Source organism: Fundulus heteroclitus, chromosome 4 (genome assembly GCF_011125445.2).
Source record: "Fundulus heteroclitus isolate FHET01 chromosome 4, MU-UCD_Fhet_4.1, whole genome shotgun sequence".
Classification (NCBI taxonomy): Eukaryota; Metazoa; Chordata; class Actinopteri; order Cyprinodontiformes; family Fundulidae; genus Fundulus; species Fundulus heteroclitus.
In genome coordinates, this window is record NC_046364.1 from 7141173 (window position 1) to 7153446 (window position 12274).

General features: G+C 35.9%; 1 protein-coding gene across 1 annotated transcript; it reads right to left on the reverse strand.

Annotated features, from left to right (window-relative positions):
- Positions 1 to 1099: 1099 nt before the first annotated feature.
- Positions 1100 to 11041, reverse strand: LOC118562883 (N-acetyllactosaminide alpha-1,3-galactosyltransferase-like). Its single transcript, XM_036135975.1, has 5 exons — positions 10893 to 11041; positions 9156 to 9236; positions 8929 to 9030; positions 3075 to 3212; positions 1100 to 2826 (listed from the first exon to the last, which is right to left on the reverse strand). The coding sequence occupies exons 2-5, from the start codon at positions 9233 to 9235 to the stop codon at positions 2142 to 2144; spliced, it is 1005 nt and encodes a 334-aa protein (XP_035991868.1). The 5' UTR covers position 9236; positions 10893 to 11041; the 3' UTR covers positions 1100 to 2141.
- Between the last annotated feature and the right edge of the window lie 1233 nt (positions 11042 to 12274).

Sequence of the window (12274 nt, forward strand, 5' to 3'; positions counted from 1 at the left end):
TATGTATAAATATACATATATATATATATATATATATATATATATATATATATATATATATACATACACACACACATACACATAGGTATATGGCTCCCTTCGATCCACTAAATAAGGAAAATTACAAAAGAATATCCACAAAACAGAAAAATAAATAACATAAAAAGAAAAATCTGTGCCTTTTGCAGTCTGATCGAAACATATTGGCACGTCTCGTAAGGATGTCTAAAAGCTTGAAATAAATAATTATTTTGTTGCTGTAGCGACCACTCCACCACTCACCACTCCAGTCAATGTGCATTACTTAAACATTTAAACAGATGTTTGCCTGGCATAGAGAAGCAGTTCTGTGTTACCTGATATTTGTGTTCAATAGAAACAGGAAGTCATAGGCCCTGTCACAATACTCTAACTTCCACCCTTGGGCCCCTCAAATGCGTGTTCCCGCTGAGGATGTGAGGGCTTAGTGTGACCTGTTTCTCCAGAGTGATATTTCACCCCACCCCCTACGCGCCCTCGATCCACACTTTGGTGAAGTTCACATTCATGCAGGCTTCGCTGAATTGTATTACCCACAATTCACCACTGCTTGTGACGCTTTGAGCCACAACGGGGAAAATGTTTGATCTAAAAAGATCTAAAATCATACTGATACCTAAATAAAATAAATTACTACTCACAAATTTATGTTTCTTAGAACAAATATGGTAGTTATTTTTACTTATAAAACTGAAATATCCTTAAACTGTCGTAGCAGATTTAATTTTATTCTTTCTGTTTTGTAGATTTCTTTGATATTTTTGCGCTCTAAAATGTCTGAAAGCATCATGTAATGTTCTGCATGTCTATTTATTGACTTTGTTTTATCTAAAAGTGTGTTTCTGAACAATTGAGCAACCAGTTTTGCTTTGTGTGTAATGTTGAATTTTTTTACCCCAGAGCAGCTGTTGATGATAACATAATAAACATATGAAAAATATCAAATGTCTGTTATTTTGTTGTTTATTTTGTGTAACAAAACCCCCAACAAAAACAATGTCACATCAAGGTGCTATGATTAATGAAAGGCACACAACATATATTTTTTAGTTATTATATATTTATTTTGGGTATATATTGAACAATATTATTTTCCATTCATTTCACATTTGTGTCAATACCAACTCTGGCCAATCCTCTCAAATTTCTGTCCCTGCAATTTATTCCCGTCAAAATGATTGCTTGTTGTGATTTTAATAATTATTAGCAGTAAAGATTGCAAAAACAGTGATGGTCCCGTCATTTTTGGTGTCACAGTTATGACACCAAAAATGCAAATCCATGACGTAACCCGTAGTGCCCCAGTCCTCCTGTTTTGGACGCTTGTAACCTGTGCACTAGAACCGTTATGTACACTTCCACCAGGATCACACTTCATAGAAGTGCATAGGGTTTAGTGTGAGTATTGGGACAGGGCAAATATCTACAAATTAAAAGTGCCTCAACGCCATGGTGCACGAGTAAAAAAGACTATTTACACCTATTAAATGGTAGGAGTAAGGCGAGGCTAGTTTACACATTTTAGAAACTTGACAACTCAAAGTGCTGTACATGAATGGAGCATAAAAACATACAGAGGTAAGGATGTTTCAGTTAACACCCAAAAGCAACTCTAATAGGTTTTAACCTTGATTTAAAGGAACTCAGGGTTTCAGCACTTTTACAGTCTTATGTAAGTTTGTTTAGGGTGAATGGAGCATAAGAACTGAATGCTGCTTCTCCATGTCTGGTTCTAGTTCTGGTGCTGGGAATGAAGATTAGACTTGAACTATGAAGACCTGAGTGGTCTGGAGTATAGATGCACTGATAACAAGTCTGTGATGTATTTTGGTGCTGACCCATTCTGTAATTTACAGACTAACGGGAGACTTTTAAAGTCTACTTTCTGAGGTACAGGGAGCCAGTGTAAGGACTTTAGCAACAAAAAGGGTTATAATGTAAGTTTACAATGAGTCGCACCTAATGGGCAAGTTTTTAAACAAGATTTTTGAGCTTGCTGTGATAGTTAGACATTTGAAACTATGTTTCACATTTCACAATTTTGTTTTTCACATTAGCGAAAAACAAAATTCAGGAAAAAACTTTTGGATTTTCTTTCCATGCTACCGAGTACGAAGCTTCTCATAATCTTTGGGGGCCCATATCAGGCGCCTGAGCTGTATGTCTCTTGCATCACCGATATTCTCGTCCCAGCAGTACTCAGGGGAAAGCAACTTTGTGGGTTTATTAAGCCAAAAGTACTTGTTTAGGTGACTTTCATCATGCCATAAAGCCTCCACATTATTCAGTTTGTCTTCCATGATGTTCACATAGCAGTAATCTGCCAAGGCCTTTACCTTTTCACACGTGCCTCCAAAAATTGCAGCGTGGTAGTAGTAATCTCCTTCAGTCATGCAAGCTTTGGATTTTGGATTTCTGTCATATGTGAACCTGTGCTTTGGAAGTTTGTAATAGTGAGCATGGAGTAGGGCCACCGACTCCCCAAGAGCCTCAGAGCCAAATCTTGCTTTAAATATCTGATCCACATCAAAGCAGAAGACATAGTGGAAGTCGTACTTCAGGACTGCGTCGATTATTTCCGATATCGTCTTCATTCGCATCATGGAGATGTCCTGCCACCTGCTGTACTTCTCCACTTTGACAACTTTGATGTGTCTCTGAGGAGCTAGGGTAATGTTCTGCACCTTCTCTGGTAAATCAGTAAACACAAAATATGTCACAGGTAATCCCAACATAAAATGTTTCTCTGCTGAGGTCAGGAACGTGTTGAGATAGGCCTCCAGATACCTTAAACAGAGAGAGAAAAAAAATGAACATTTAAGTGCACCTGTCTTAAATATCATAATATATTTAAAAAAAAAAAAAAAAAATCACAATGCTGCCTTATAAATGCCTAAATGGTCTTGCCCCTGTGTATCTCTGATTTACTACAGCCTAATATTCCTTTGCCTGTCCTTACATCAGCCATGCATTATTCGTGTTTGAGACCGGGGGAATTATTTGAAGCAAATCAGCAAAACAAGGGACGTACATACCTTCCAACTGCGAACACAGTGAGAGCAACAGTTGTTTTTGCTTCCCTGTGCTTATTGTCATAAAGATCTTCATCAAACATTGACTGCCACACAATAGAAGCATTCCAGGATGTATGAGTCTGAACTTGCGGCCTGGCCCTGAAATACAAGAGGAAACAAAAGCAACTCAGCAAAGCAACTCATCAGAAGGATTGAAGGATTTCAGTCTTGAGAAGTAAAGAACACAAATATCAAAAATGTGTTCTGCTTAGCTTAATTGCTGGTTTTGACTAATGATATTCATGCTTATCATCATTACTATTTGAATATTTCTTGGCAGCTTGTCATGCTGGACTTAAGAAAATGATCAATTCCAATTTAACTTAATTGTCTATAAAGTGCAGATCTAAATTTATCTTTTGTCTAGTTTCTCACTGTTTATCAATATATTTTCTTTATTACTAATTTATTTTTGCATTTCACCTTTGGTTATTATTCTTTTTCTAGTTACCTAAAGAGTTTGAGTTTCGAATTGACTCTATCAGTCACATATTTAGTTACATAAACTCTCCCATACATAAAGAGAGAGATGTGTTTTTGTTTGATTTGTATGAAGGCTATTTGTTGTCCGAAAGTCCATGCTCCATACATCCCTTCTCAGGTTGACAGCTGCTATCTTAAGTATGTGTTTGTAATTTAAAAATGTGCGGTTTTAAAAGGTAATTATTAACATTTACTAAGGGCGAAACAAACCCATTCTAGAACAGCTCTGAATGTCCAAACACGTCTGGTAATTTTGGTAATTGATTAAGAATTATTAATTCCAATTATTAATTTTTAAAGGTTGGTAGCCCAAAAAATCACAAACCTCTAGTGTATTGTAAATCTCTATTTTTGTGTATAACTTTGGTTTGGAGTTACAAATTATTGTGATATTTTTAAAATTCTTAGTAAATATTGATAATAAAATAATCATTTTTGCACAATACTGTACTACTGCTTATTCCTGCAGAGGATCTCTGATTGCTTCAGGTCACATTACAAATAAAACTTTTAAATGCACACCATGTCTGGCTAGAATATCAGCCTCCTTGCCTGTCATACATTCTTGTTCAAGGAGTTAATTCAAACGAATTGAAGCCTGTATTTAGTGTGTGCACGACTGTAGGAATCACATCTGAGCTTAAAAACTTCAGAAAGCTTTTTAAATTTTCAGAGAAAACTCATCCATAGCTGGTTCCCACATGGCATCTCTGTGCAAACATATTTCTCAGTCACAATGTTACAGTTTTAAACACATTGCATTAACATGCTGTAACAGATTTAGGAGGACAGCAAATTTAGATAATAATCATAAAAATGCAGAAAACAAGAGGAAAATGTATGTTTTGCTCTAACGCAGTGGTTCTCAAACCTTTTTAGCCACGCACCCCCTTCTGTGTCTCAATCTTCCTCCAGTCTTCAAAAAAAAAAAAAATAAATGCAACAAGCTTTTTTTATAGCCATATTAAAGGCGGCATGTTCAATCATGCTCAAATGACCAGAACGCACACACAAAAAAAAAAAAAAGAAACTGCAAGTTGTGTGTAACTTGCGATAAAGTTACACACAACATCCACAATGGGATCCTGAGGACTTTCAGGTGAATCGGTGGCTCAGCCTGGAGCCAGAGAAAGAAAGAGACTCAGATCGGTCAAACCTCCACAGACAACCTGAAACGTCCAGGTGGATTCACGGGCTAAACTCTGATGATATACCTGTGTGTGTTCTCACTTTATTTATTTCATTTACCAGCTTCTGAATCTGACTCACAATTTATGCCGCAAAATAGAAACATGAAGTTTAATTTGATTTGTGTCCCATGACGAGAGAGAAAACTTTGGATTGAGCGAACAGAGCGCCGGTCTCGATAAAGATTTTATTGATCATATAAAGTTATTTCCTGATTGTTTCACAACGGTTACATTCAGCAGGTGAACACGCCCACAGTAACACACCTTAGCTCCCCTCACCCACCGCCACTGGTTGCCGGTTACTCTGTTCCGGTCTGAATACGAGCTAAAACTGCATCTTTCAAATAAACTGCACCTGTATCTGTCTGAATCACAATGAAAAGTATTACACCTCTGTGCATAAGCATAGTCAGGAAACAGCGTCTACCACCAATTTTCCCACCTAACCACCACTACCACCCACCACTAAACCCACCCTAACCCATAAGGCTGCAAATGGCCACAAACTGCATTTTGGAGCCAACTAATCTGGGTAGAACCGAAAGTAACAGGCTGAATAGGTTCTACATATCATTATAAATTTGTGTGATTGTTATGGCTATGCATTAAGTTAGAAAAAACACAGATTTGATGCATTATGTGCCTTCTGTGCCCCTTGTCCCCAGATGCAAGGTAGGTCCTTTATCACCCCTATAAAAGGTGAAGCCTTGCAGAGCTGTGCAATATGAAATTGAAACGTGTATTCCATTGGTTAAGAAGCCTAATAAACTTTCTAAAGTTTATTAGGCTTCTTAACCAATCCTCTTGATCAGGATGAGTTAGTAAACCACAGACCTATATCTAATCTTCTTTTCTTATCTAAAATTCTTGAGAAAGTAGTTGCTAATCAACTTTGTGAACATTTACAAAGTAATGACCTACTTGAGGAATTTCAGTCAGGCTTCAGAGCTCATCATAGCACTGAAACAGCTCTGGTGAAGGTCACTAATGATATTTTCATGGCCTCAGATAATGGACTTGTGTCTATACTTGTCCTGTTAGATCTCAGTGCTGCATTTGATACAGTTGATCACAATATTCTCCTACAAAGACTTGAACATACTGTAGGGATTAAGGGGAAAGCATTAGGCTGGTTTAAATCTTATCTGTCAGACAGATTCCAATTTGTTCATGTTAATAATAAATCTTCCTCAAACTCTAGGGTCACCTGTGGAGTACCACAGGGTTCAGTCCTTGGACCAATTCTCTTTACTATATATATGCTTCCGATAGGCAAAATTATCAGACAGCATGGGATTAATTTCCACTGTTATGCTCATGATACTCAGCTATATTTATCCATAAATCCTGATGAATCCAATCAATTACTTCGACTGCAGTCATGTCTTGATGACATCAAAAGCTGGATGACTTTAAATTTCCTGCATCTAAATTCTGACAAGACCGAAGTTGTAATCTTTGGGCCAGAGTCCTCAAAAAATAAACTTCTTAACCAATCACTTAATCTGGGTGGCATTAACCTGGCCTCTGGTAATAAAGTAAAAAATCTTGGTGTTATTTTTGACCAAGACATGTCATTTAAATCCCATATTAAACAGGTTTCCAGAGTTTCCTTTTTTCACCTCCAGAATATCGCCAAAATTAGAAACATTCTGTCCAGGAGCGATGCTGAAAAACTGGTCCATGCATTTGTTACTTCAAGGCTGGACTATTGTAATTATTTACTATCAGGAAGTCCACAAAATGCAGTTCAAAGCCTTCCGCTGATCCAAAATGCTGCAGCAAGAGTTCTGATGAAAATCAACAAGAGAGATCATATTTCTCCAATTTTAGCTTCCCTTCATTGGCTTTCTGTTAAATCAAGAATAGAATTTAAAATTATTCTTCTAACGTATAAAGCCCTTAATAATCAAACTCCATCATATATCAGAGCTCTGATTACCCTGTATGTTCCTAACAGAGCACTTCGCTCTCAGACTGCAGGTCTGCTGGTGGTTCCTAGAGTCTCTAAAAGTAGAATGGGAGGCAGATCCTTTAGCTATCAGGCTCCTCTCCTGTGGAACCAACTCCCAGTTTTGGTCCGTGAGGCAGACACCCTGTCTACTTTTAAGACTAGTCTTAAAACTTTTCTTTTTGACAAAAATTATAACTAGTGGCTCATGTTACTCTCAGCTACCTTTATAGTTTTACTGCTATAGGCTTAGGCTACTGGAGTATATCAGGATCTAATTTTCTCACTCTATTGAGTTCTACTGTTCTTCAATTATGCATTATGTGTTGTCATTTCTGCTTTAACTTTCTGTTCTCTCTCTTTTTTCTTCATAGTAGGTACACCTGGTCTGGCGTTCTGTTAACTGTGACATCATCCAGAGAAGACGGCTCACCCGCTACTACCATCTAATGTAGAACAGATTACTGGATCAATGTGTGCTTCTGTGCTTTTTTGTCTCTCTTGTTGTGTCTCTGTTCTGTCTTCTGTAACCCCAGTCGGTCGAGGCAGATGACCGTTCATACTGAGCCCGGTTCTGCCGGAGGTTTTTCCTTCCCGCTAATGGGTGGTTTTTCTTCCCACTGTCGCTTCATGCTTGCTCAGTATGAGGGATTGCAGCAAAGCCATGTACAATGCAGATGACTTTTCCTGTGGCTCTACGGTTCCCCAGGAGTGAATGCTGCTTGTCGGGACTTTGATGCAATCAACTGGTTTCCTTATATAGGAAATTTTTGACCAATCTGTATAATCTGACCCAATCTGTATAATATGATTGAACTTGACTTTGTAAAGTGCCTTGAGATGTCATGTTTCATGATTTGGCGCTATATAAATAAAATTGAATTGAATTGAATTGAATTAAATATGTTTTTATGGTGTATTTGCAATCAAACACCTGCCCAATAGAATGTGTCAAGTTCAGACATTCTTTAAAACAGGTATGCCTTCCTTCATTTAATGCCTTTTGGTGAGAGTTACGTAGTGAAAAAATAAGGAGAATCTGTCTTACTAAAGTGTTCACATGATGCATATATTAATAATCCTCATATAAAACTGAATTGACTACTTTATTACAGTTAAACCCAAAGTTTGTCATACCTCCGGCATATTTAGGTGTAAGGCTATTTTCAAAATTAAAATCTAGAAGTCAATAACAATTACGCAATCAAATTTAAATGAGTGGATTTGACCTGTCTGTAGAGTTGATAGGTTATGCTTTCTCAGTTCCGTTTCTTTGTTAGTCCATCATTTTCTCTGCTTCGTCTTCATTCTTTTTTTCCCTGCACACTTTAAGGTGTGTCAGTTCTTAGTACACTAAAGTCTGAGGAGTATTTTGACAAATCTACTCAGATTTACTACCATTTTTTTCCCCAAAACCACTTGTTCACTGTGTCAGAGGGAGGGTATTCCACAGCATTGCAAACCACTAACAGAAATTGAGATATTCTTATCAAGTTGTGTTCAAACAGACATTTGCTTTATTTGTATTGAGGGGTTGGGATTGTTTTACAGGCATCCATAAAAAAAAAAAACGGTTTGCCTGCTTCCTTGTTTCTATTGTTGTAAATACACCAAAGCCCTAGTCCGCTGATTGTTATGAAAAAAATAAGAAATAAGGAATTGAATGAATAACCGTTCATCATCTTTCACGTCACCCGATACAGAAGTAGCATGTTTAATCCCAGTGTGCCACAAGTCCATGTTAATCAGGCAAACATGCTGTGAACAAACTAGAGTCATAAAAAGTCGGACCTCTTATCCTCAGATTAAAAATCAAGCAAGAAGGGACAAAGGGGTGGGTTGATGCTGTGGGTAATGGCTATTTTATCCAGTTGTTTTGTTCATAATTGCTTTATTCAGTCCTATTAAAATAATTGATTAAGGACGGTAATCATTCTCAAGTTATTTCTGTTAAACCTATATTCATACAAGCTTTAATTAGGAGCTCTATGCTGTTTGTTAACATTTTCACAAATTGATCACTTAAAATAAGAAATAAAAACGATTTTGTCTCTAAGTTCTAACTGTAATAATACACAACTTCTGAAACATTGAAAAAAAAAGCGGAATATCAAATATATAGTACAATCACACAGTAAAAATAGAGAAACAATGTAATTTCAGAAAAGCATTCAGTAAACAGAGTTCTTACCCAAAGTTAAGTGAGGCATCCAGCTTAGCCACCCACACTGTTGATTCTTTGCTGGAAACTTGCATGTTTTTGATGAAGGCAATGGATGTTAAATGCCTCATACTGAAGAAATTAAATTAATGAGACAGGAAAATAATTACAAAGATTCTCATGAAACTAAACAGTAAAAAACAACCATTCTCAGACAGTTTGGTTTTAAAAATTCTAAACTATGGGGTTTTACGTACCTTGAATATGAGGAATAGAAACATGAGAGCATCACAATACAAGCACAGACTCCAGCAATTCTTATTTTATTATTGGACATACTGTAAAAAAAAACATATAAAAAAAGAGTATAATTTAGATGAACCCATATTGGATAATACAGTTGTTAATGCCTTTATGACAGGGGAGTCTGAAGTGTGTCCCGATGGCCTTCTACTACCACCGGGACACACTAATGATGTTGTAAGGTCAGGGACTACACAAAATCATTCAGATTTCTACAAATCATTCAGAACTTGATAAATCTGGCCCGCCAGAACCTATTTTTAGAGCCAAATATTCCCTGACACATTCAACTTTTTGCGGTCCTCTAGTAAATAGGGCCAAACATCTAGAGACTTTTACTGAAAAACAACCCGGGGCTTACCCATATATTACTAAACCAAAATTATAGCAAGTACCTAAGAAGAAAGAGGAACCAATGTCATATTCTAGTTGATGAACACATACAAAAGTATTTTCAGAGCAAGGAAATAGAAAATACATGATCCCCCTCCCAAAAAAAATTTAATAAAAATAAAAAGGAAGCTCTGTATTTCTCTCCAAAAAAGTAAATTTGCAACAGCATTTCTGCGTTTCAGATCTACAATGACTTACAGATCAATTTTCAAAAACAAATAGTCAACTTTGTTTTGTTAAAATTGTGCGTGTTTAGTTTATTGTTGAGCAAATGAAAAAATTATAATTTATTTTTTTTACATTTGAAATGACAAATAATAGATTATTTTGTGGCGCCCTACTTTCAAGTTGACCATTTGGGCCCTCATTTTCAAATGTTTGGATACCACTACATTAGACATGATAGTATACTGTGCATGCAAATGTCTAACTATAATTTTAGGACAAACTAACTAACTGAACAGAATGTTGGACCAGTGGAAATCATTCTAGTTCTTGTTATTTGGTCTGATTTTTAGGGCTTTAAACTTCTGACACATTTTGTCAGTAATCACTGGAGATAATCATGGTGGGGGACTACAACAGTCTCGTCCATTGTGCCTACTGCTGGCACCAGCAAACATACACAGCAGTACAAGGTGCAGAGGAGCTGTGTCTATAAAGCACAAAACAGATCTCTACTGATAAGTGGCTTCTTAAAATAAAAGACTGGACAAGCATTTTATTTGCTTCAACGTCTCCATAGAATGAAATTGGAACCAGACCACATTTTGTACCTCTCATTACTCTATAATGCCATGTAATTGTTTTTCTTGCTTTTGTAAAAAACTTGCTCTGAAAGACAATATTTTCCTTTGAGATTTCTCTGATGTTTACTTGTACAATAATTGCACTGAAGTAAACCATTTTTCTTAAAAGACAAACAGAAACGACAGTGTTTGTAACACAATCAATACAATGTAAAACCAGTTTACTTTTCTCTGAACACAAGTCACTGACATGACATGTCATTGAGTCGGAGTTGGGTCCAGGTTATCCGTTTGTTGATTTAAATTCAAACCAACATAAGCTAATTTAGAATGTAGAACTAAAACCAAATGTTATGTTCTTATAGTTTTGTTCAGATTGTTTGTAAATAAATCCACAATTATGATCTTTGACTTTACTCTTGCCAAAAAAATAAAATAAATAAATAAAAATAATAAAAATAATAATAATAATAATAATAATAATAATAATAATAATAATAATAATAATAATAATAATAATAATAATTGTCATACAAGAAACCAACTCACGTCTCGCAGGAAGATCCCTCCTTAAATCCCCACAGTGTATGTAAGCCTCTGAGGAAGCTGGGCTGTTTTTTGCTTTTCTGTGGAAGTAAGGCAAATAACTAATTTCCTAATGATATTCCTGTCCCCTCTCTGTGTGCACCCAGACTCTTTCAGTTTGGCAACCAAGGATTCCTTTGCTGCTCACCATCCTGATTTTGTTTATTTATTGATTTCCTTTTACGCCCCACCCAACTCCCTCCCACTGCGAACCGTATTCTTGCTTCAACAGCTATGCTTCTGTTTTAATGTCCTCTTCACTGGGTGAACAAATTGTGTTCTATTGCCAAGAGAGAAAAGTGAAAGTTTATATTTCAAATATTTGAAATCAACAATTTTATTAATTTAAGCATGGAATGGTTTACTCACTCACTAAGCATCATGGAATGCAATTATGTTTAAAAATAAATAAAAATACCTGAAGACAGCAAAGTTTGGAAAGTGAAAATACAGTGTACAGTTAAAGCACAGCTTTATTTAAACTTTCACTATGTCCTGACAGTAAAATATGAGACAAATAAGCTGTGAAAAAAAAAATCTCCTCTGGCTCCTCCTTGTGGTCTGCCATTTACAAACATGGCAGTAAGGCAGTAAGAATGTTCAACAGTAAGTTGAACATTCCTTGAATGTTGAGAATGAGTTTTTTTTTATGACTTTATGAAATAGCTTAATTTTTTTTGCAAGCGTAAATACCATAGAACATTTTTTTAGTATTGGAGAGTTTGTTTTACTTTGTGGATCGTTTGCTGTGATTGCAGCCTTCCCCTTGTCCATAAATAATTTCTCCCAAGAGTAAAAAATAAATCTTGATCTTGATCGAGCTAGTCAAAAATATAAACTATTTTAAAAGAAGATTTTTTTTTAATTTTGCAATAATGACTTGCAAAAAAGGCTACTAAGAATCCAAGGAAAAAATAATTAATGCTGCATCCCCACACTACATAATACTACAAAAGAGAGTTGTATTTATACATACAATAATATACCTTTACTCATCATCTAACAGAGTAATATCTGTCGTTTTAAAATTAGTAATCTATTTATTTACAAGGCTTATTAGCTGAAAAGGTTTATGAACAAGATAGCTTCAAACACATTTTGGGAGAGTTTAAGGGATTTTAATTGAGGAGGTCGGTTTGTTGATGTGAAGCAGGGGATGTGGGTTTCCTTCGGTGTATATGAGGTAAGATCACTATCAAGTTTGAGGTAAGATCACTATCACAATAAACTTGTGCATAAAAGCACAGTTGTGTGCATATTAGTCAGAAGTTGTGCATAACAAACATTTGTAAACTAATAATAATTGAAATCTCATTCAAAACATACAACATACAGTTTAAATAGTT